The sequence below is a fragment of the Capricornis sumatraensis genome, chromosome 21 (genome assembly GCF_032405125.1).
Source record: "Capricornis sumatraensis isolate serow.1 chromosome 21, serow.2, whole genome shotgun sequence".
Taxonomy (NCBI): Eukaryota; Metazoa; Chordata; class Mammalia; order Artiodactyla; family Bovidae; genus Capricornis; species Capricornis sumatraensis.
Genome location: NC_091089.1, coordinates 64317106 through 64342869, shown reverse-complemented (window position 1 = coordinate 64342869; position 25764 = coordinate 64317106). Strand labels below are relative to the sequence as shown.

The 25764-nt window shown below is 47.1% G+C and overlaps 1 protein-coding gene across 1 annotated transcript; it reads right to left on the bottom strand.

The window, feature by feature from the left end:
- Window positions 1–4665: 4665 nt before the first annotated feature.
- SERPINB12 (serpin family B member 12) lies at window positions 4666–25324 on the bottom strand. The gene is made up of 8 exons (XM_068993628.1): window positions 25294–25324; window positions 15266–15451; window positions 12194–12328; window positions 11347–11487; window positions 9791–9908; window positions 8837–8979; window positions 7555–7722; window positions 4666–6086 (listed from the first exon to the last, which is right to left on the bottom strand). The coding sequence occupies exons 2-8, from the start codon at window positions 15431–15433 to the stop codon at window positions 5682–5684; spliced, it is 1278 nt and encodes a 425-aa protein (XP_068849729.1). The 5' UTR covers window positions 15434–15451; window positions 25294–25324; the 3' UTR covers window positions 4666–5681.
- Between the last annotated feature and the right edge of the window lie 440 nt (window positions 25325–25764).

Sequence of the window (25764 nt, the reverse complement as noted above, 5' to 3'; positions counted from 1 at the left end):
GCATGTTTTAATTATCTAGCCAAGCCCTTTCACTGTTTTTGCTTCCCCCAAATTCCTTGGCAAATCTTATATATAGTCTCCTTTAGATAAACTCTGTATCGGTTTATCAAGGTCTGTGAAGAATCCTCTGGGGGCTTCTCAGAACCAACACATTAATGGAGCAAACGTTGGCGTCTTCACACATTGAGTGGGAATCCCACTCATAACTACATGTTCTTCAGTGGAGTCAATACACAGAAAGAAATGGAGAGAGAGGAAAAAACAGCATTCTATTTGTGATCAGACAAAAAACAAGCGTGTCTGCTATCACTGCTTCCATTCAAAACTGAACCAAATCATACGATACCACTTATATGTGAAATCTTAAAAAAAAAAAAAAAAGTACAAATTAGCTTATTTACAAAACAGAAAAAGAATCACAGATGTAGAAAACAAACTTATGGTCACCAAGGAGGGAAAGGGGTGCGGAGGAAGGATGAACTGGGAGGTTGGGGCTGACATATGTACATCATTATTAATATATAAAAAAATCACCAACTCAACAGACATGAAATAGAGCAGACTCCTCCTGGAGATGGTGAGAGACAGAGGAACCTAGCCTGGGGCAGTCCATGGGGTCCCAAAGAGTAGAACTTGACTTGGCAATTGAACAAGAACACAACATAAATATATATGTGTGTGTGTGTGTGTGTGTATACAGTCTAATCAGGACCTAGTGTATCGCACACGGAAATCTACTCAATACTCTGCAATGACCTATATGGGAAAAGAGTCTTAAAAAGAGCGGATTTACGTGTGTGTGCAAGTGACACACTTTGCTGTGCAGCAGAAACTAACACAGAATTGTGAATCGACTACACTACAACGAAAATCAGTTTTAAAACCTGAAACTTTAAGCACTAACAATTGATAGATTAAATCGTTAGAGTCTCAAGACTCAAAGTGAAAAAACAGAATAATCATTTACAAAGGAACCCACACATACATTGCAAGAATTGAAAAGTGAGCTTAGCAAATTGCTGAATGTGAGGTCAATATTAAAAAAAACCAAATATTTTAATAGACTAGCAACATACAGTTAGAAATTTAAAATTTCTTAAATGTACAATTTAAAAGATTATCAGAAAAGCATCTCATATTTATTAAAACTGAAAAATGTGCAAACCTATAAACAGAAAAATATCAAACATAATATAGAAACATTAAGAAGATTTAAGCAAATGGTGGGAAATATTTTGTGGTTTGGAAGACTCAATGCTGTAAAAATTTCAATTCTCCCAAAATTGATCATTATAATTTCAATCAAAATCCCAAGAGGTTTCTTTTTTCAAAAAATTAACCAGTCAATTCCAAATTTATATGGAATAGCAGAGCACCAAGAATAGCCCAAATGCTCTTGAAGGAGAAGAATGTAAGACCTGTTCTATTGGAGGGCAAGACTTGTCATTAAACACTTAAATGTGGTTTTGGCAAATGATAGGCCAGAACAGAGGAGGGCATGGCAACCCACTCCAATATTCCTGCCTGGAGAATTCAGTGGACAGGAGCCTGGTATTAGAAAAGACCCTGATGCTGGGAAAGACTGAGGGCAGGAGGAGAAGGGGTGACAGAGGATGAGATGGTTGGATGGCATCACCGACTCCATGGACATGAGTTTGAGCAAGTTCCAAGAGATGGCACAGACAGGGGAGCCTGAAGGGCTGTAGTCCATGAAGTCGCGAAGAGTCAGAAATGGCTTAGCAACTGAGCAACAAGAGCAACAATGTTTTTAAGGTTTATCTATGTACTTTTGAGGGTCCTCACTGCTGCTCCTGGGCTTTGGGGCCACGTCTAGCTTCTTGACCCATCTAGTTTTAGTCATGTCTAGTTTGGGCCCGTCTAGTTTCTTGGCCCGTCTAGTTCTGGGCTCGTCTAGTTCTGGGCTCGTCTAGTTTTGACTCGTCTAGTTCTGGGCTCGTCTAGTTTTGACTCGTCTAGTTCTGGGCTCGTCTAGTTTTCTCAGCGGAAGCTACTCTGTAGTTGCAGTGTGGGCTTCTCATTGCAGGAGACACGGGTTCGATCCCTGGATCAGGAAGATTCCCTGGAGAAGGAAATGGCAACCCACTCCACTATTCTTACCTGCGAAATCCCGTGGGCAGAGGAGCCTGGCAGGCTACAGTCTGTGGGATCACAAAGAGTCAAACACAACGGAGCGACTAACACACACATTATATTTTCAGCTCCTGCTGCGAAGTCGCTCAGTCGTGTCCGACACAGCATGGGCAGCAGCCCACCAGGCTCCCCCGTCCCTGGGATTCTCCAGGCAAGAACGCTGGAGTGGGTGCCATTGCCTTCTCCTTTAGCTCCCTAGTAGTCTTCTTCTACTTTATTCCATTCTTTCACTTCTTATCACAGCTGACTTCAGCTCCAATTCCATAAATGTGAAGCCTCCTTAAATCTGAGTCTTCAGGCCAAACGCTGTCTACACCCCGCTTCTGGCTCTTGCCATAAGTAATGTTCTGAAGTCTCATGGCGTGATGTACCCCGTCCTTATTTGGCACTACTTTTTTCTATAACCCTGTAGGTTTCTCCCATGTATTCAGCCTTGGACATGGGCTGGTTTATCCAGAACCTCTGTCAATTGACAAAACCTGCGTGGATTTCCATCAGCCCCACTGTCATGCATCTGGTTGCTTCTTAAATCCTTTTTGCCATTTGTAGTTAAAACATTGTTTGATGCACTAATATGGATATCATTATTTATAAGCAAAATTGTGCATTAGATTATGAGAATTTTTAAATTAAATATTAAATATGGAGAATATACTGGTAAGAGGTGTGCAAATATGGGGATAAATTTTGTGGAGCTTTTATTGAGTAAGAAGAAATGAATAAGACATTAGATTCGGAAAAGCAAGAATACAACATTAGCAAAGAAAGAAAAACTATGAAGCTGACATTCAACCTTGGAGCAAAGAAATCCACGGAGGCAACCGCTCCGCCTCCTTTCCCCGTCACCCCTTACCGGACCTGCAGCTCAGGTTCACCACAAGGTAGTCTTATTAAAGGCCACATGTGCAAAAGAAGTAAACAGCCATCGGGGACGAAGCACTGCAAGTTCCGGCTCGCCCCAGTTTACGGGAAAACTGAGGAGCAATTTCAGGCAGAAATTGGTAAGGAAATGTATGCAGTCAAAGAGAACTTGAATTGCAATAAATTAGAACAAACAGAGCCTATGAAGTCGAGAGCGCCAGAGGTCCTGCCAGTTACTGCGTGTTCACGGGTCTCCTACCAGAACACTGAGAGCCGACGCGAATGAATACATTGCTGACGATGTTGTCTCATGTGTCGGCCTGCAGCCTTGTGGACGGAGGAGACCTTGGACCAGAAGTGCTGATCCCACCCCCGACTCGCCAGCCCTGGCTAGCTCTCCACCCCCACAGCAGCCCACCAACCGGCGGGCCCTCACTGCCTCTAGCTGCCATACTGAAGGGTCGCTCTTGCTAGCTTGAGAGTAGAAAAAAGAGTCAGAGGGCCTCTAATTTTGAGCTTAATTGCCCGGGTCTCAGGGGTTCCATCTACTGTGGTTCTGTGGTTCTGTCTCCTCTCGGATGGCCTGACTCTCTGGCACGCAAAGCAGGGAGGTACCCTACAACCCAAGAGCATCCCCACCAGGGCTCATTCTGTGTTTGCTCCCCGGAAGGACTTCACTTGCTATGACTGAGCTGCCTCGACTGGGAAGCCTGCTGCCTGTCCTCATCTTCCTCTGAGTCAGACTTGGGGAGTTTCATCCAGTCTTTCAGGGGCTTCAGAAAGAAAACAGACTCGTTTTAACTTTTTATCTTGTATTGGGGTACAGCAGATTAACAATGTTGTGATGGTCTCAGGTGAAAAGCAGAGGGACCCAGCCGTACATATAAGAGTATCCCTTCTCCCCCAAACCCCCTCCCACCCAGGCTGCCGCGTGACACTGAGCAGAGCTCCCTGTGTTCTGCTATAGGTCCTTGCCAGTGGCCCACCTGTGCAGAGCAGCGTGGGCACGTCCATCCCACACAGACACCGCCTGGGAGACAGCAGCAACACGAAGTAGAGAGACGGGTGCCTTAGTTTAGACTGGCCGCTATCTTGTATTTCTGAACTCAGGGGATGGCAGTTGTGGGAAGAAAATAAGGCAGGTTGACACACAGGCGCCTCACCTGGTCCCCTCTCAACCATGCCTTTCCACCCGGCCACATCAACTTGCAATCAGCAGAGGTGTCTCCTTATTCTGATGATCCACTGGCCATCATTCTTAGATTTTAGAATTACTGTGAGTTCTCATCTTTTTTTATATGTCTTTATATGTAGTTAGGGTGGAAAGCTGGGAAAAGAATTATTACTGGCACAAGATGTATTATTCCTAAATAACTGAAAAGAATTATTAGCTTTATAGGGTATGTATTATTGCATTTTTGGATGAAGAGCTTGAAAGTATTTATGTCACTAAAAAAAGTCAGTTGGTAACACATCATACATATTTTATGACAAAAATGTTTTATTCACGAGGAAACATTTTGATCAATGAAAGGTCAGTAGAGATGGCGTTTGCTGACTTCAGACAGATTTAAGAATCACACTCTTCTCTTTATTGTAAATAGATTTATTTTCCCTTCGCGATTAAAATTCTGAAAAGTCCCAATGCAAGTGAGAAGATATGCACAGCAAGAGAAAGAAAAAGAGCAAGAGCAACACCAGACAGTGCCAGGCCCACAATACAGGCCAAGGTCAATGTCCGGCCACACGGCCAGGTTAGTGTGGAGCCAGCCCTGGAAACCCTACCCTCCAAAAGGGACCACGGGAGAGACTGTGTGATTATCAGAGATAAATCTGACACGTGGGACATGTATTCTGGGCAAAGGACTTGGAAGAACAGCCTCGTGTCACCGGTGAGAATGTTTTCACGCTATGAGCGAGTCTGAGCCATGAGGCGCCCGTATAAAGGACACGACGGCTGTCTCTTCCAGCACAGAGAGAACTCGGGGGAGGGCCAGCACAGGAGCGGGCGCAGGCAGCCCACCTCCTCCTGTAAAACCTGCTGCAGCCACGCTGCACCAACACAGGGCAGCTGCGAGGAGCGCAGCCACAGGGCAGGGAAAGCGGCCACAGTCCAGACCGGAGTCCCCCTTTACGGGAGAGTGTCAGTGGCCATTCCAGAGCATGCAGCTGAGGCAGAGAGCAAGAACTCAGACCGACACCTCCGAGAACAAAGGCCCTGGGTCTGCGGTCTTGAACGCTCTGGTGTCTGGCTTTCAGTTGATGGGAAAGGGTTTCCACGAGCACCGTGTCCAGGCCCCAGCGGGCTCTTAGGAGGCCTCTGGGAGGACAGATCAGTCCACCCAGCAGGGGCTGGAGAGGGCACGGGAGGGGCCGCGGTGACCCGCAGGGCACAGCGGGTAAACTTGTAAGCTTGAAAGCTTAGGGTGGTGAAAGTTTGGGGAGGGAGCAAGGGCCTTTCGGTGCGACAGGACTTGGGTGAGAACCTGCGACCGGGCGAGAGAAAGGTCAGGAGAGGTGCAGACCAGCGGCCGGGGGTGCGGAGCATGGGGTCGCGATGAAACTCAGCCAGCTTCGGATGTTAGCGAGACGCAAATGCCCGTGTGATGCCAGGGGTGAGTCGTATCATCGCTTTCTCCCAGCTCCAAGCACCAGACCGTGTTCCCCTTTCAAGGAGAGCAGACCCTGCCATAGAAGAGAATGGTTTGGGTTTTGTTGTGTCTGATGAAAAAGAGAAAAGGGCGGTTAGCATTAAATGTCTCCCAGGACGGTGAGGACTTTTCCATGCCGACAACCCCACTGGCTGCGACTGCCTGGGTACCATTTTCATCCACCTCCACAAAGGTTTTATGGACAACTTTTGACAGGTACAAACTGGGACTTGGAGAGATTCCAGTAAGGTCAGCCTTCGTTTCATCAAAGATATCCGTGATGCCCATGTTTTGTAGAATAGGGTTGAGATCATAGCTGTCTTCCAGGGTGAACCGAGGGAAGGAGACAGCTACTCTTTTTTCTGACATATTTTCTGAACCGCTCCAGGCCGCGAGTTTTTCGTAAGTGATATTCCTTTCAAGCTACAAGAGGAAGAAAATCACGTTCAAGGTCAGATGATGAGCTTGCAAAGGATGCCCTACACACTTCAAAGGGGGGCCTGAGTCTATTTCCACCGCTGGTAACAATCCTCAAGGTCTTTGCCTCAGAATCCTCTGATTTCATTTAAAAGTCCTCCAAGAAAATCTCTTTCCTCTTTAAAAAATACCAGAAAATTGGGATTCCTCTGTTCTTGGTGTCTGACAGGTTAGTGTTCAATGCCCAGCAAAGCTCATTTGATTACGTCAGGTGAGCTTGACCAATCCTTAATATTCTGAAGTCCAACCTCCTCTTTTATAGAACAGAGATAATGCCACTGGATTTGCAAGGGTTAAGCAAACTAATGTGTGTAAAGTACTTCCCATAATGCGCTGCGCTCAGTCGCTCAGTCATGTCAGGCTCCCTGAGGCCTCATGGACTGTAGCCCACCAGGCTCCTCTGTTCATGGGATTTTCCAGGCGAGAACAGTGGAGTGGAGGGTCATTTCCTTCTCCAGGGGATCGTCCCAGCCCAGGGGTGGAAGCCGCGTCTCTTGTGTCTCCTGCGTGGCAGGCGAGTTCTCTACCACTGAGCGCCCTGGGAAGCCCCCACACAGTGCTCACGTGATAAGCTTGGAATAAGAGTCGTGATTCTCACTGTCACACCTGTTCCCCCAGATCCCTGAATTTCTGTCTCACTGTCTCTCTTCCCCACCCCCACCCCACCAAGCTGGACCTTTATTAATCCCCACTTCACAAGTAATCTGCTTCAGCATCAGCGTCTCCACTGCTGTCCAAGCACGAGGACCGAGGAAGAGGATTGAGGCAAGGACGCTCTAACTGAGCTACAGCGAAATAGTGTGAGAAGAGGCCAGTTATCAGGATATTCAGGAAAAAGCAAAAGTTACTTCATTTTTGCAATTCTCAAGTTCCTCGGCTTCCAGATCCCTTGGTCTGGAAAAATAACTGCAGAGAACCATGAGATGAGCAAAGAGAGTCCTATCTAATATTTTTGACATCTGTTCTTTAGTTCTCAACAAATGAGAAATAAATATCTCATGAATTCAGATTCACATGTATTCTCTGATTCTCTGATAGCCCAGATGCCATCCTTCCTCAAGACGATATGATGAAATATGGTGTGTGTGTGTGTGTGTGTGTGTGTGTGTGTGTGTTAGTTGCTCAGTCGAGCCCGGTTCCTTGCAACCCCATGGACTGTAGCCCGCCAGGCTCCTCTGTCCGTGGGATTCTCCAGGCAAGAGTACTGGAGTAGGTTGCCATTCCCTTCTGCAGGGGCTCTTAACAACCTAGAAACTGAACCCGGGTCTCCTGCCTTGCAGGCGGACTCTCTACCATCTGAGCCACAGGGGAGCCCCAAAATACGTTGTCGTCATTGTTGCCCGGTCGCTCAGTTGTGTCCACTCTTTGCGACCCCGTGGACTGCAGCTGCAGAGGTGTGCAAATGAAAACCTGCCTCTTCCAGAGCCTTCAGGTTGTCCGCAGAGCCGGACGGCAGCAGCACGACCATGTCAAGCTTCCCCTTCGTGTACGGAAGCTCCAAGATCTGCGCCTTCAGCTCGTCCACGAAGCCGACTCTGAACAGCCCCTTCTGGTTCATCATCTTCACGCTCTTCTTTTCACTCTGAGGCAGACAAGGCAGAAAGTCACAACACGGCCACAAGAAGCTCACAAACCCACACAGTCCCCAACTTCCCTGAGAACGTGGTCCGTCCAGATGAGAAGGGGCTTCCCCCAAAGTTCAGAGCCACAGGGGTCCAGTCTAATGAAGCCTTCTGCCCACTGACCAGGTGGCCCTTACTTTGCCAACATCCCACCTTTCCATGGTTTTGGTAGGTTCTTCAGCTCCTAAGACCCCTTGTTGGTAGGATGTCCATCCAGGTGTCTACCCGCAGCCGCACCAGCTGAAACCAGCCCTGCCAGCTCCCTCGTCCTTACCTGCCCCTCCCCAGCCTCTGGCCTCCCGGGACGCTCTATCCCTACGGGCCTGGATGGCCCCACAGAAGCATCAGCGGGAAACTTGGTTGAACACTAAGCTTCCGGGCACTAAATAACAACTCCTGCCACCTGGGCTTCTGCCAGAGGAAAGGGCGCCGTAAGCCTCATGACAGCCTCACAGTACGCGGCAGGTCACCAGCCGCAGAGGAGCACGCGCCTTGCTGGAGAGAGCAGCACAGCTATTCTCATGCAGAAAGTTAGAAAACGCATAGGAACAGGCCGATGTGAATGCCATCTCTCTCTCCTGGCGTTACCTAGGCTGACAGATAAATGTATGTTCCCTACTGGTCTCTCTCTATGCGTGTGTAATACTCATATATAGTTACAAGTCATATATAATATACAAAATGCAATATATATAATATTGATAATATATATTTGCTCTTTCAAATAAGGAGCACAGGTTTTTGAGGCAAATACACATGTGAATCGTAACGCATGAATTGGGCTGAGTAACCTTTGCATTTTTTCCCCCTGGACTCTTAAGTAGGACTAATAATAACACCTATTTCCGTAATGTCATTTTGGGGAAGAAATGAAATAATGAAGGAAAAATGCTCAGTGCAGCACCTAGCACAAACTGCTCCGTAACCTTTAGGCACCAATTTTCATTAATAAACAAACACTCTCGTAAACGCCAGTCGCGACCCAGAGACCTAAGTTTAGATGTGAGTATACATCTGCCCATCACTCCGTGGAAACTCTGAATGAATATCTAGAAAACTGTGCTCTGAGGGTACCTCACTTAGAGAGAAAACGGCATCAACCGTGTTTTCGCAGTCAAAATATTTCTCCCATTTGGCCTTGAAGTAGACAGCGTTCACCAGCACCAGCACAGTCTTATTGTTGATACTGTCCTTGCTGAAGAGTTCCTTGATTTTACCTTAAAAAAGTTTCCAGAGAACACCCTAAATACGAATTGTAGCAAAAGTATTCAAGTAGACAGATTTTAAAATGCAGTTTAGTATTCCTAAAACTAAAGTATGTCTCATCCAGGAAGTAATCCAAGAAAACTGGTGGTGGTTTAGTCGCTCAGTCGTGTCCAGCTCATGGACTGTAGCCCGCCAGGCTCCTCTGTCCATGAGATTTCCCAAGCAAACATACTGGAGTAGAAAGCCAGTTCTTTCTCCAGGGATCTTCCTGACTCGGGGTTCAAACCCAGGTCTCTTGCGTTGCAGCTGGATTCTTTAACCAACTGAGCCACCAGGGAAGCCTAATCCAAGAAAACTAAACCCCCAGAAAAGGCAGACAGGGCAGTTTCAGATTGAAAATATTCTTCCATTTTTGTTGAACTCAAATTTTCACTACACATCACCATCATTCCTTCTCTCAGAAAATATCTGTAAATCTAAAAGTTGGCAAGAACTAGGATCTTATTTCTATTTCCCTCTGAATAAACAGATTCTAGTCACCTTTTTCTACTGACCCGTAAAGAAACATGGAGCTAGTTGACATTCTGCCGGTATTGTACTTGGCTGAAAGGCGTCTCACCTTTATGATGGAGCAAAGGACCAGAAATAAGTACTCACAGCGTCTAAGCATTTTAGCTATTTGATGCCTGCACAACAAGTTTCGGACCCAATCCACACACGTGAGCATCTGGCCCCAACAGACCAGTGATCTGCAAAGCTGGGCTGACTTTTTTCTTTTAAATGGAAAAGAACACCACCTCCAATGTGTTGGGTCTTTCTTACCTTGGGATTGAGATTCCACCCAGAAGTTAATCTCTTGCCTGGAGTTTTCAGTGTCTTTCCGAAAATCAACACTTTCGACCGTCGTGTGGTAAAATTGAATCACACCATCTAAGTATTCCTGATAAATTGGGATAAATGGAAACAGTGACATAAAATCATACAATTATACTAATAGTTTAGGAGTGAAACAGTCGTGAGAAGCCTAATGAGAAACAAGTGCCTAGTCATTTATACTGGGCGCATGGGGCCTCTATCTACCCCCAGACTTAATTACACAGAGACATTTCATTTCCTGTAGTGTTAATCGAGGGTATAGAATCAGGAGACCCCAGTTCGATTCCTGAGTTGGGAAGGTTTCCTGGAGGAGGTCATGGCAACCCACTCCAGCGTTCTTGCCTGGAGAATCCCAGGAGAGGAGGCTGGGGGGCTACAGTCCGTGGGGTCACAAAGAGTCGGACACGACTCAGTCACTAAGCACAGCACAGCACAGGACAGACAGCAAGCAACTTTAGAGGCTTTGCTGAAACGCGCTTCCAGTTGTTAGGAATTAGAACACTGATTAATTGTGCTGTGCAGAGTTTCTATTCTCAGTGATGAAAACGTTTTGGAAATAGGGTAATCATTACACAACACCGTGAATACAACTAATGCCACCGAATTGCATACTTAGAAATGGTTAAAATGGCAATTTTTATGCTATAGATATTTTACCACAATTTTAAGGAATTTTGTAATGTAATATACCGAAATCACTGCTGTGAGCATTTTTAATACGTGAGTTGTATTTTATATGAATTTATATTTCAATAAAGCTAGTTTTTAAAAAATCATATAAAATCTCATTTCCATTACAAGGGAACATACTAATTTTGGTCCCAGGACGCGACCCCGCCCCTTAAACACGCCCCTGACGCTCTTGTCCCGCCTGTGCCTTGCTCACGCCCACTCACGCTCACTGCGGCTCACTCGCTCTCTCTAGTGGCGAGGGAGGAAACTGAAGCCCGGATTCAGCAGCGTCTTTCTCTAGTTCCAAAGCCTTTCGCCACAGAGACAGAACTTGTGCCTTTTGGCTCCAGTCAGTCTCCTTCGGCGACACTGCACCGCATCTTAAAATGAGTACAATTTCATAGGCAGGTGGCCTGATCGTGGTATAAAAGGGGGTTTTAGAGAAGCGCCTTGAGCGGTGAGGGAGGGACCAGCTGGGAGAGGAGCTACCAGCGCCTCCACCGGGCACCGTGAGTGGGAACGACCGTCAAGGTCACGGGAGAGAGCACCCTTACCAAACCCACAGGAGCTCCAGGCCTGCAGAGGCCGTCACCACGTGGCCCGCCCCGCCCCGCCCACTCCCAGCCGCCAGGGGGCCTCCTAGAGCAGGCGAGAGGGAAACCGGGAGGAGGGCGACAGGAGGTGGGGGAGAGACAGCTCCCGGACATCCCGCGCCACTTCCTCCCGTCAGAGGTTTGGGCTCTAGACAGCAGGTGGGAAACCCAGCTCCCTGATGGTTTTGAAATGGTAAGTCAAAGGCTGGTTTTGATCAGCAGTCACTCCCAACTCACCGGGCAGATTGGGAATTCTCGCTCCCCGTAAAGCCTGTTGGCAATACTCAGGGTATAGTCGACTTTGATCCTGGCTAATTTGGAGAGAAGCTGCCCGAAATAGCAGCTGAGCAGTCCACTCTCATCCTTTGAAGACTCGGTCTAACAGAAGAAGAAGTGAAACGTGATCTTAAATAAAACGCGTTAAAGCCTCCTGAAGCAAGCTGTCAGTCCACGTTGTCACCAGGTGGGGGCGCAGGCGGAGACGCCGCGAGGGACGGAGGGTGGGCGTGGTCCCTGTCCAGGCGCCCACGTGGGATCGAGATCCGGCGGGAAATACAGAAATGGGGACTCCACAAAGCACACTGCATTTTGCATGAGTGTGCTTTGTTTTTCTCTGTTTTCAAAGAGAGTCAAGAAAGAATGTTAAACTTCCTAACGTAGGAGGATATATAAACTGGAGAATATCTTTACAGTTCCTGGTATAAGACAACCCATACAAACCTTCAGTGTCAGCACAGATTCCAGCAGGAAACAGAAGCGGAGAGCGTCGTGGGGAGCTGCTTCCCCCACGCCATCCTCCTCAGCCTAGCTCCGTCCTGGGGGACCGTGGCCTGTAACCCTAGGTGAGTCCCGGGACTACGGTCTGAGCTTCTTTACCCTACGCAGACGATTCTAGATCCTACTCGTTACAGCCAAGGACACACAAGACGCGTAATCAGAAAGGAATTGGGTCATTTGGGATTACTGCTGCGGCTGTGGCTGCTGAGGTCTGCCAGGATCTCACAAAGGAGAAACGACTGTGGTCTCACACAGGACAGCCCGGAGGAGCGCTTTGGACGGAGGGGCAGAGGTTGTGGCGGCCCACCTGCAGCGTCAGGGACCCCGTCACTTCCTTCTGCCCTTCCAGGTTGCTGTCGCCAGGCCCTTCGTGCCCTGCTTTTTTCAGGCAGGGATCCGGCTGGTTCCCTTTATTCTGGGAAAATTCGCTGAAGTGCAGTACCTGCGCGAGAGTGAAGATGGGGTCTTTCAGACCGCACAGACAGCTTCAGAAACATTTTTATAGTGGCAATGATAAGGGTTAGAGAGTTAGACAAAATAATCGCTAAGGGTCTAAATAACGGTTTAAAGAAAGGTGGCAGCTGGGGAAAGACAGGGTGGGACGCGCTAAGAGAGCAGCATGGAGGCAGGTATATTCCCTCATGTAAGTTACACAGCCTGGGAGAACTTGCTGTCTGACCAGGGAGCTCAGCCTGGGGCTCTGCGACAGCCGAGAGGGGTGGGAGGGAGGGGACAGTGTATACCTGTGGCTGATTCATGTTGATGTTTGGCAGAAACCAACGCAATATTGTAAAGCAGTTATCCTCTAATTAAAAATAAATTTAAAAAGAGAAAGGTGCATGTCTCTTTTGACCCAGGCTGTGAAGTGGGAGGATGGGAAGTAAACAGAACGCCGCGCCCCTGCACTTAAGAAAGAATGCAGCCAAGCAATAAGAAAATAAAGATTATCAAGCATCCACAAATCACACTTGGCCATGAGGTGGCCTGAGCTGACTAGAAGTGTAAAATACGCATCAGATTTTGAAGACTTAGTATGAGAAAAAAGAACATAAAATATTTTATTTAAATGTTTTAACTGATTGCATGTTGATCTGATAATATTTTCAAGGTATTGGGTTAAATAGTATATATTATTAAAATTAGTCTCATCTATTTTTATACTTTCTTAGCATGGCTACTAAAAAGTTTTTAATTACATATGTGGCTTAGATTATATTTGTGTTAGACTGCGCTGACCTAGAGCTTCAAATCAGTAGAGCAGAAGATAAGTTATCCAGAGCTTTGCAGAAAAATGGGAGACAAGGGGGGACATCTGGCCTCGTCAGGGTAGGTCTGCTGTGACACCCAAGAGCCTGGAGAAGGAGCATCTGAAACCTGGCCTGGAGGATGCGGACTGCACTCTAGCCAAGTGTGGCTAATGGAATAAGGGGTGTGTGCGTGTGTGTGCACGCGCGAGTGCACACAGGCACGCTAAGTCGTGTCCGACCCTTTGTGATCCCATGGATTGTAGCCTGCCAGGCCTCTCTGCCCATGGGATTTCACAGGCAAGAACACTGGAGTGGGTTGCCATTCCCTTCTCCAGGGCATCTTCTGGAGAAGACTGAACCTGCACCTCCTGCATTCCCTGCGTGGGCAGATTCTTTACCACTGCGCCACCTGGCATGGAATAACACACCAAATCAAAGCACATGAGTAAAGCAGAGTGGCCCCAACGCCTGCCGCCTCAATGCAGTACTTCACTCTTCCATTTCAGGGACACAGCTGTGCACACACTGAACCTCTGCCCTCTGGACTAGAGCTGGGAATTGTAAGGCCGGCCTCGGGGGCCTGTGGCTTACTGGAGGGCATTCATTCATTCTACACATCTGTACTGGGTTGCAGCTCTAGGACAGAGTCCTGCCCTCTGAGAGGTTACATTCTAGTGGGAGAGGGGTGAAATAGCAATTAATTACTCTAGGCAGTATGTCAGAAGATGGAAAATGCATGTAGGGGAAAGCAGCTGGGACAAGAGGGAATCTCACAGTGTTGGGGGTCAGTATGCAGCCTTAAGGGGCTTCCCTGGTGCCTCAGACGGTAAAGAATCTGCCTGCAGTGTGGGAGACCCAGGTTCAATCCCTGCGTCAGGAAGATCCTCTGGAGAAGGGAACAGCTACCCACTCCAGTATTCTCTTGCCTGGAAGGTCCCATGGACAGACGAGACTGGAGGGCGATAGTCCATTGGGGTCACAAAGAGTAGGACAGGACTGAGCAACTAACACACACTCACACACACACACACACACACACACTCAGCCTTAGACTGAGAAATCAAAGTCAATCTGTTTGAGAAGGTGAACTCTGGTCACAGTCCTGAAGCGGAGATTAAGTTCTAGATCAGTCACCTAGGGGCTTGGGATGGAGCAAAGGCCCTGAAGCAGAAGTGGGTGTGGATTTCCCAAGGAAGGGGTGGCCAGAGAGAGCGGAGGCGAGGGAGAGAGAGTCACCAGCTTACCCAGAACCCGGACCCCCAAACCCTCACAGGCCACTGGAAGAACTCAGGCTTCTGTCATTAGGGAAATGGAAGTCCCGGTTTTGAGCCAACAGGAAACAGGATCTGACTCTGGTTTTAAGGGATCTTCCTGGCACCAGGGTTGAGAACGCTGACAGTGGAAGGGAGGCCACTCGAGAGGAATCTGGGTCCAGGCGTCAGGCAGGCGTCAGGGAGGCGGTGGGGAGGCCGAAGCCTTAGACACATCTCACAAGAAAAGCCAGCCGTCCTTTCTGACAAACTTGATGTGCAGCGAGAGAGAAAGTCAAGGAGGGCACCAGAATCTTTCACCACTGGATACATAGCTGGTGCTTAATACATTTTTATTTAATGGAATGAGTGAGAGAGAAAACACACGCACATATTAAAAATACTGGCGATATCGGTATCAGTAATTACACAGAGAAAACGCACCAGCCATGTAGACAGACAGTCGGGAAAGAGCTGCCGACAATGCAGACAGAAGATGCAGGCCGATCCCTGCATCGGGAAGATCCCCTGGAGAAGGGAATGCGACCCACTCCAGTACTCTCGCCTGGGAAATCCCCGGCGGGCTCCAGCCAGTGAGGCTGCAGAGAGTCAGACGCGACTGGAGTGGCTGAGCACGCACGCAGACAGACAGACAGAGGCGGGAGAGCAGCTGTCAGGTAGGCGAGATGGAGCGGGCGTCCTCAGGGAGCCAGGGGCGCCCCTGAGCCTGGAAGGACGGTTGGACTGAAGAGAAAGCAGGGCGTGCCCCGTAAATGAATCTGGGAGCAAATGCAGTTCCCAGCAAGCCCAGGGCGCAGGGAACAGTCAGGCTTGCCAAGGGTCGGGCCGACTCTGCGCCCGGACGCGGAGCGCGGTCCGCACCTGGTCGATCTGGCGCGCGCTGCCGCTCCTGGCCCCCAGGCGGACCATGCCCAGCGCGGCCGAGAGGCTCAGCGGGCAGAAGAAGATGTTCTTCCGACAGTCATCTGTGCTGATCTTTCGGAACAGATCAAAGCAAAACTTGGTATTCGCTGCGATGAGAGAGTCCATTGTGAATCTGATGACTGTCTGAAACAAACAGGAAAACAAAACAAAAGAGAGAAAACCGACCATCAGGGCACTGTGGGTAAACAGTTGTCCTTTTAAACACCCAAGATACAACCACACACCGTTAGTCACTGTGTCATTAAAAACTGGAAAACTAAGGTCATTATCCTCGTGGTATATGCAGAGACGTGGATATTGTCATTGATTCGGATAGACATCTGTATTCATTAAGTGGCATGAATTGCTACAAACCGGGTGACTCAAATAACAAAAATGGATTTTCCCACGGTTCTGGAGGCCAGAAGGCCAAAACCAGGAGTTTTTCGGAGGCTCTCAGGGAGGGTCCGCCCCCTGCCTCTCTCCCCCTGGCAGCAGCCCTTGGCCTGCGGAGACATCACTCTGACCTCGGCCCCCATCTCCACGCCGCGTTCTTCCCCGTGTGTGTCACAGACAGACACTCGCCTTTGGTTTAAGGCTCACCCTAATCCAGCACGAACTCACTTAACTTGTTTACATCTGCAAAGACCCTACTTCATATAAGGTCTCAGTCACAGGTACCAGGGATTAGCGTCTAAGCATATCTTTAGGGAAGTCCTACCGACTTTGGTGTAGAACTGCCTTTAATCAGGTCAATAAAGTCAAAGGCTACCATTTCCCCAAGGTCAAGTTGACAACCAAGGCCATTCCACCTCCTCCTAAGTGTTTCCCCAGTTCCCTCCCCTCTGTGTTTTACAACGTCAGAAACGTCCAGCTGGTCATCCGGGGCCGTGTCCATTGGAACATTCTCACCTCCTGACTCATTCCACATGCAGCCTAGAGGACATGGGGCTCTGAAGTCATTGGCATTGTTCAAGATAATAAGCCTTGAAAGATCTTGGGAGGTTTAGAATTCATTAGTGGTTCTAAACCTTGCCCACCAAAAGTCTATTCCAGAAGAATCAAGAGACTCTTAGGAAGCCTTCAGCTTGGACCCCTCCCTCTCGGATGAGATGTCCTTTCTTCCGCCTTTTTCCTGTGACTATTGTGGTGTTCCAAGATGGAGACGTAAGCCCTCTTATTTGTGTTTTTACCACTAGACTTGAGGCCCACAGTGAGTGAAGTGAAGTCGCTCAGTCGTGTCCAACTCTTTGCGACCCGTGGACTGTAGCCCACCAAGCTCCTCTGTCCATGGGATTCTCCCGGCAAGAATACTGGAGTGGGTTGCCATTTCCTTCTCCAGGGGATCTTCCCAACCCAGGGATCGAACCCAGGTCTCCCGCACTGCAGGCAGACATTTTAACCTCTGCACCACCAGGGGAGCCCTCAGTGAGTGTTAGGAATAGTTACTGCATCTTTGGCATCTTCCCAGTTGAGACCTTTTTTTAAATTTTATTTTTGCATTTTTCGTTGACCACACCATGCGGCATTTGGGAGTTCCCCAACTAGAGATCAAACCCGAGCCCCCACCCTGGAAGTGCTGAATCCCAGCCAGTGAGCTGCCAGCCAAGTCCCAAGTATGGACTTTTTTAGCCTATAAACCCTAATTCAAAAAGATAGCATTAGGCAACTTTTTAAAACTGTGCCAGATGTATGTTTTATATATATTAGCTTTAATCCTACTCTGCAAGTTAGATACTGCTGCTGCTGCTGCTAAGTCATTTCAGTCGTGTCCGACTCTGTGCAACCCCATAGACGGCAGCCCACCAGGCTCCCCCATCCCTGGGACTCTCCAGGCAAGAACACCGGAGTGGGTTGCCATTTCCTTCTCCAGTACATGAAAGTGAAAAGTGAAAGTGAAGTCGCTCAGTCTTGTCCGACTCTTAGCGACCCCATGAACTGCAGCCCACCAGGCTCCTCCGTCCATGGGAGTTTCCAGGCAAGAGCACTGGAGGGGGTGCCATCGCCTTCTCCGAAGTGAGATACTATCGCTCCCTTTTTAGAGATGACGAAACGGAGGAATTAAATCCCACTTGTGGACTTCTCGGGTGGGCCAGTGGTTAGGATTTCTGTTCCCAGTGCCAGGGACACGGGTTCGGTCCCTGCTCCGGGAAGACCCACCGTGCCTCGAGAAGCTGGGCCCGAGAGGCGATGACTGCGCCGCTGCCCCTCGAGCCTGCGCCCCACACAGGAAGCCGCCCCCACGCACCGCAGCCGGAGACTCTGCCCGCGTGCAGCAACCAAGGCCCAGCACAGCCGAAGGAAGTCAGCCGGCCTTCCAAAGCCTCGGCGGATGCTCCAGACCCGGCGCCCTCCGCCACACCCGCTAGCTCTGCTAGCTGCCCTCCGATGCCCGGCCCGCCGACCACACGCTTGTCTGCCGCACGAGGGCCCTTTCTCCTCCTGCTTTAGCTTTCGGTCCATTTCTAACGGCACATTTTTTCCTGCCAAATTTGTCCATAACTGTGTTTCTCATTTTGTGCTATTAATACTGGGTTCCAGTAAAGTTTCCAAGAAGCATATGTTCCTGGTGCATCTGGAAATTCAATAATGCCTCACACCTCAGAAAGCTAAACTTGGTGTGTTGAAAAATATCTTCACCTCCAACACATTCTGCCTATAAGCACAGCTCATGTAGTGACAAGTCGACTAAGAAAGTAGAGAAATCAAATAAATTTTTAAATATATGAGTTGAGGGGATTTCACAGGCTTTTGTAAATCATAAAATTTTGGATAAAAAATAGCCTTATGTTTTTTAAACCCTTGGCTGTACAACCAATGATGATATCTGATCAAAATCTTTGGAATGGGAACTTCCCTGGAGGTCCAGTGGTTAAGACTCTGCACTCCCAACGCAGAGGGCGTAGTTTCGATCCCTGATCAGGGAACTAAGATCCCGAATGCCACACAGCCTAGCCAAAAAAAGAGTTTGGTATCAAGGGAGGGGAGGTTCATGGACATTCTGGCTATTTATTCCCTGCTATTAAAAGAAGATTTGAGACAGGCAATATTGAAGAGAAAAATGGACTTGGATTAAAAGACTGAATGATCCCAACCCAGCCCTTGGCTCCCAGCTGTTTGCACAGCATCACCTTGTTCCCTGGTGTGGATGTGGCCCAGAGTGAAAGGGTGTTGCTTTCTGGCATGACAACGCACAGACCTCAACAATTAGTGTCTTACCTGCTTTAAAAAGAGCAGAGTTGTTCATGCCGGCCACTCCTTTCTTCCCCAGATTAAAAAAATAAATGAGGCCGGCAGAGGTGAGGGAACCTGTACACAATGACACACTGGCGGAGAAAAGATGAGGCTGAGCCCTCCCCCTGCCTGTGCCTATTCTCACTGAATGTACTGCTTTGGGCCCTCATTTCTCATTCTAGAATTATCTTTACTCTGTGAGCTGAAGAGCAGCCCCACCCCAGCCCCCCACCCCCACCCACCACCACCACCAAACTCTCTCTGCCCATTTGTGCGTAAAGAACAAGGAATCTGGATTTCCCTGGTGGCCCAGGGGCTAAGAACCTGCCTGGCAATGCTGTGAACTAAGATCCCCCGTGCCACGGAGCACCTGAGCCCTTGTGCAACTACGGAGCCCACAGGCCACAACGAGGGAGTCCATGTGCTTCAGTGAAAGGTGTCACATAACGCCACCAGGACCCAGTGCAGCCAAATGAATAAGTAAATATTTAAAGGAAAGAACGTGGAATCTGCACGCAATTTGGTGAACTTTGCCTGAGTTCCCTACCGTGGCCCCAACGACTAGCTTGTGCTTTCCTTCCCTGAGCTCTAACCGAGTCAGCTGTGACGGCAAGAAGGCTGTGACAGACCTGGACAGCATGTTAGAAACACGGGACATTACTTTGCCAACAAAGGACCATCTAGTCAGAGCTCTGGTTTCTGCAGAAGTCATGTACAGATGGGAGAGTTGGACCATAAAGAAGGTTGAGTGCCAAAGAGTTGATGCTTTCAAACTGTACTGAAAAAGATTTTTGAGAGTCCCTTGGACTGTTAGGAGATCAAAAGAGTCAATTCTAAAGGAAATCAGTCCTGAATATTCATTGGAAGGACTGATACTGAAGCTGAAGCTCCAGTACTTTGGCCACCTGATGCAAAGAACTGACTCATTAGAAAAGACCGTCATGCTGGGAAAGACTGAGGGCGGGAAGAGAAGGGGACGACAGAGAATGAGATGGTTGGATGTCAACACTGACTCAATGGACATGAGTTTGAGCAAGCTCCGGGAGATAGAGAACAGGAAAGCCTGGCGTGCTGCAGTCCATGGGGTCGCAAAGAGTTGGACACGACTGAGTGACGGAACAGCAACAACCCCATAGGCCAGTTCTAAGCCTCCACAGCAGACAGCAGAGCTTCACACCACCTCCCCTCCCAAGGCAGAGACAACCCCATAGGCCAGTCCTGAGCCTCCACAGCAGACAGCACAGCTTCACACCACCTCCCCTCCCAGGACAGAGATGAGAGGGCAGTAAGAGAAGAGTGCCCTCAGGGCGGCAGTGAACATCGCTGGCTCTGTGTGAGCATCTAGAATAGGGAGAACCCTTCTGCCTTCATGTGAAACTGAAGTGAAAGTCGCTCAGTCTGACTCTTTGAGACCCCATGGACTTACACAGTCCATGGAATTCTCCAGGACAGAATACTGGAGTGGGTACCCTTTCCCTTCTCCAGGGGATCTTCCCAACCCAGGGGCCAAACCCAGGTCCCCCACATTGCAGGCGGATTTTTTACCGGCTGAGCCACAAGGGAAGCCCAAAAGCGGCTCAGTCCTGTGTAACTCTTTGCGACCCCAAGGACTGCAGCCCACCAGGCTCCTCCGTCCATGAAATTTTCCAAGCAAGAGTCCTGGAGTGGGTTGCCATTTCCTTCTCCAGGGGATCTTCCCAACACAGGGATCGAACCCGGGTCTTCCACATTGCAGGTGGACACTTTTACCCTGTGAGCCACCTGGCTTTATACAAAACTCTAAAATATGGAAAACAAGAACACTGAATAACTTCATTAAATGACATATGGCAATCATCTTCTGAGGGTTTTTTTTAATTTTAAAATTAGAAACTGGCTAAATCTGACAATAATCTAATTTTTTGATGAACAAGCATTTATGAAGTTCTCCCACTGGCTTAGTCACTGGGTATGAAAAGATAAATTGAACAAGACAGTTTCTGCCTTTGAGAAATCCACGCTGTTTTGCAGAACAGGCTTCCCGGGTGGCCCAGTGGTAAGCATCCACTCCCAGTGCAGGAGACTCGGGCTCGATCCCTGGGTTGGAAGATCTGCTGGAGAAGGAAGAGCAGCCCACTCCAGTGTTCTTCCCTGGGAAGCCTCGTGCACAGAAAGGCTTGGCGGACTACAGCCCCTGGGGTCACAAAGGGTCAGAAGACTGACCCACTAACACTTCATGTACATACATATACACATTACATACACATACATACACATTACATACATACATACACATTACATAGTTTATTTTAATTCTCTTGATTTTTAAAATTGAAGCGTAGTTGTTTGCAATGTTGTATTGATTTTGGGTGTATAGCACAGTGATTCAGCTATATAAGTGAATTATTTTTCAGGTTCTTTTTTCTTAGAGTTTACTACAAACCTATATGCAGGTCAGGAAGCAACAGTTAGAACTGGACGTGAACAACAGACAGGTTCCAAATTGGGAAAGGAGTTCGTCAAGGCTGTATATTGTCACCCTGCTTATTTAACTTACATGCAGAGTACGTCATGCGAAATGCCAAGCTGGAGGAAGCACAAGCTGGAATCAAGATTGCTGGGAGAAATATCAATAACCTCAGACATGCAGATGACACCACCCTTACGGCAGAAAGCGAAGAAGAACTAAAGAGCCTCTTGATGAAAGTGAAAAAGGAGAGTGAAAAAGTAGCCTTAAAATTCAATATTCAGAAAACTAAGATCATGGCATCTGGTCCCATCACTTCATGGCAAATAGTTTGGGAAACAATGAAAACAGTGACAGACTTTATTTTTGGGGCTCCAAAATCACTGTAGATGGTGACTGCAGCCATGAAATTAAAAGACACTTGCTCCTTGGAAGAAAAGTTATGACCAATCTAGACAGCATATTCAAAAGCAGAGACATTACTTTGTCAGCAAAGGTCCATCTAGTCAAAGCTATGACTTTTCCAGTAGTCATGTAGGGATGTGAGAGTTGGACTATAAAGAAAGCTGAGCACCAAAGAATTGATGCTTTTGAACTGTGGTGTTAAAGAAGACTCTTGAGAGTCCCTTGGTCAGCAAAGAGATCCAACCAGTCCATCCTAAAGAAAATCAGTCCTGAATATTCATTGGAAGGGCTGATGCTAAAGCTGAAACTCCAATACTTTGGCCACCTGATGCAAAGAACTGACTCACTGTAAAAGACCCTGATGCTGGGAAAGATTGAAGGCTGGAGAAGGGGACGACAGAGGATGAAATGGTTGGATGGCCTCACCGACTCGACAGATATGAGCTTGAGCAAGCTCGGGGAGTTGGTGATGGACAGGGGTAGCCTGGTGTGCTGCAGTCCATAGTGTCACAAAGAGTCGGACACGACTGAGCAACTGAACTATAAAATATTGATTCTATTTCCCCGTTGGGTCCTTGTTGGTTGTCTATTTTATATGTAGTAGTGTATATACATATATAACTTTTTAAAGTTATATATAATTTTAAAGTATGCTGTAAATATATTACTAAACATGGCAACTAATTTTTAGGCATTGCAAGTTTGTGTTTAACACAAGGGCTAAGATTATATTCAAACTTCAAGAGTAACTTATCACAATGAAATTTGGCTCCAGATACAAACAGGATGTGTTCCCCAAACATTAACAGGAAGTGCTTTATATCTAATCTAGCAAAGATCCACCACACAGGAAGCGTCTGTTTGGCTAGGTCCAAATCTAAAGGCTGGTTGCTGATGTAAGCTGCCACTTACTAAACTACAACTTGAAAAACTAGTACATAATTTACCTCAGTCGTCATTATCTTTAGACTTGAAGCAACTTTTTAGGAGAGAAAGGTCCCGCAAAAATCTATTCAGCTCAAGAAATTAGTACTACCTTCACCCATGATGACTTTGTAATAATAGCTGCCACTTCATTTGAGCCTTCAGTGTGACCAGCATTTCATAAACATTGTCTGTAGTTCTCAAAACATCTCCTAAGTCTAGAAAGTATCTTCACTGTACACCCAGCCATTAAGTGATGCAGCTGGTGTTCAAACCAGTCAGCTCAGCCCAAGTTCAAAGCCTCCCTCTTTCCTCCTGCATCTCGCTGCCTGTGGTCACAGATGACACTCTTGCTCCAGAGCAAAACTGGACACTCTGCAATGACTGCATGGGGAGAGAATCTAAAAAAGAGCAGGTACAAGTGTATGGGCGGCTTCCCCGGCGGCTCTCGCGGTAAAGGACCGGCCTGCCAGTGCAGGAGACGCAGGAGGCCTGGGTTCGGTTCCTGGGTTGGGTCCCTGGGTCAGGAAGATCCTCTGGAGGAGGGCATGGCACCCCCCTCCAGTGTCCTTACCTGGAGAATCCCACGGACAGGGCAGCCTGGTGGGTTACAGTTCATGGGGTCGCAAAGAGTCGAACATGATTTAGTGACTAAACCCCACCACCATAGCTGGCAGGAGGTGTTATTGGGACCTAAATATGAAACTGTGTAAGTCAGTCTGGATTTGAGATAAAAGGGTTTGCAGTCTTGCAATTTCAATCTACATTTACGATGCATTTACACAGATTTCAATGCAATGTGGAAAAGATTTTCCAGCAAATATTCAATCTAGAGGAGAAATCCTGGGTAGATCACAGGAGTCTTGGAAGGACAGACAAACTAATGCCTGAGTTGCCCAAGGGCAGAGAGGTCAGTTCAGAACAGCCCTGATGGGTGCCATGCTGGGTGGTCCTTTTCTACAGCCCAGGTCCCCACTCAGAGACATCAACAAAACATACACCTGCTGGGGGCATCTTCCAGCCATAGGGTGTGTGGCGGGTCACTTGGTGTGGCCATTTTTTAAAAATAATGTTTTCACTGGCATTAGCTGATTTGCAATGTTGCGTTTGTTACAGGTGTACTGAGTCAGGCATTCATACACATATACGGATGCTTGCTGGCTAAGTTGCTTCAGTCGTGTCCGACTCTGTGTGACCCCATGGACCGTAGCCCGCCAGGCTCCTCTGTCCCTGGCATTCTCCAGGCGAGAACACTGGGGTGGGCCACCACGGCCTCCTCCGGGGGCTCTTCCTGACCCAGGGATCCAATCCACGTCTCCCGCATTTGCAGCCAGATTCTTTACTGCTGAGCCACCAGGGAGGCCAGCCATCGCTGGTGCTACTGAGCAAGTTTAATTCAGGGGAAAAAACATATCACTTTGATAACAATAACAAAGTATCATATTTTTCCCTATAATACTTCCCAGGTAAGTGATTTGTTATTTAACCTCTAACGAAGAAGAAGAACTTTGATTCTCAAATTCAAATTTGTTTCACAAATGGCAGAATGCCAGTAATGAGGTACTTTGATCTGCACAATAAATTGGGGGGGGGGGTTGTTTGTTTTTTACTTTTGTTTAATTTTTATTGAAATATAGGTGATTTTAAATGTTCTGCTAGTTTCAGAAGTTCAGCAAAATGATTCAGTTACATGCATACATGTATCTATTTATTCAGGGGCATCCCTGGGCTCAGACGGTAAAGAATCTGCCTGCTATGCAGCAGACCCTTAGATTCTTTTTTTTTATAGGTTATTACAAGATATTGAGAATGGTTCCCAGGGCCAAACAAGTTCAATAAATTTGAATTCTGCTCTCACAATACTGACAAATCAATCGCCTTTATTTTTCCGTGTGCTTTCTAATCTTGCAACCATCTGTATATATGAAACATGCTTTTACCTGTTCACATGAAACACACACATTTGTATATTTGTTGCCCTTATCACCCACCTGCAGTGAGATTCTTTACCACTGAGTAAAGATCCCTGGGTTCCAGCCCTGGGTCAGGGAGATCCCCCGGAGAAGGAACTGGCAACCCACTCCAGTATTCTTGCCTGGAGAACCCCATGGACAGAGGAGCCTGGGGGCCTCCAGGCCACAGGGTCACAAAGAGTCAGACACAGCTTAGCAACTGACCACACGCTGAGCACACGTCTTTGCTTCCAAAGCATAATTCTCTTGAGGGCAGGTTCCATGTTTTTTATTCATCTCTGTATCCCATCATAAAGAATGATGGCATATATGAGCACTTGCTAAATCTTTATAGATTTATTAGCTATCATTTACTTATTTTCCATTGCAAGCAATTGTAATGCTTGAAATATTAGATGACAATTATTTCTTATTAACTGTATACATTCTGCAGGCAGCTATAATCAATAGATATTATATAATCGAATCAACTTCTGATTAATTTCCTACTATATTAGAAATTATTCACTTATTAAAATATGATTTCCTTTAAAGTGAAAATTTTAAAGCTTAGATTAAACAGATTTCCTAACAACCCAAAACATTGAGTGAAATTATTCTTACCTATATAGAATAGAAAGAAAAAATTTATATTCCCAAATTATTCCATGACTTATAATTTTTATAATTTCCACAAAGCTATTAAGAACCCAAGAATGAAATTCTAAGTTCGCATAGGTGATACCATTCTACTGGAATAAATATAAAGCCTGGTTATAATTAAGTAAATGATAAACAATTCTTACACAAGAAATACTTGTGAGAGATACAGGTGTTGCCACATTTACAAAAAATTCAACCCATCGTAAAACAAATTGCTCTGTTTTAAAAGATATTTGATTTAATAAAAATAAAATTACACAGCTTTTGATTTCAATCAAGTCAGCTTTGGGTTTCGATCATTTAATGTAAAATTCCAGTGCAATGTTCATCACAAAAAAACAATAGGTAATGCTAGCATTTACCTTCTTGCCTTCAGAGTTGCTCCTAACAGCTGGCCAGGTAAGTTTCAATCCACACCCTGTCAGGAACGGAAATATATGAACTCTGCGCCTCCCACACTGGCCCTCTTCCAAGCACCATTTCGGCATCCAGGGTACAGTTGTCATTGATGAATGACCGAAAAAAAGAAACGAAAGAAAAGGAATGTGTGTCCCACATCTTTAAACAAATTCTCACGCTCTGTGTCTTCAGCTAAATTAAACATTTAGCTTACTATTTGCATATTTCCTTTGATCTTTCTAACTGGGTCTCTTCATAGAGACCTCACAGTAACTGCTGAACTGTTCCTTCCAACCCGAGCCCTTATACCGGATAAAGATGCAGAGAGCCGTTTCACTTTACACCCATGTCTTGGACAGTCTCTTACGCTTGAATGTCTGTAGTTTATTCAAAACTTTTTTTTTTCTTACTATTACAAATGACTTTCAAAATAT

Bases quoted from the DNA above. Each gene is read 5' to 3' on its own strand.
- SERPINB12 (XM_068993628.1), bottom strand. From the start codon at position 15,433: ATGGACTCTCTCATCGCAGCGAATACCAAGTTTTGCTTTGATCTGTTC. The intron at 8,980-9,790 runs GTAAGAAAGACC...AACTTTTTTAAG, and splicing joins GGTGGAATCTCAATCCCAAG to GTAAAATCAAGGAACTCTTC. The intron at 7,723-8,836 runs GTACCCTCAGAG...TGTCTGCCTCAG, and splicing joins CCGTTTTCTCTCTAAGTGAG to AGTGAAAAGAAGAGCGTGAA.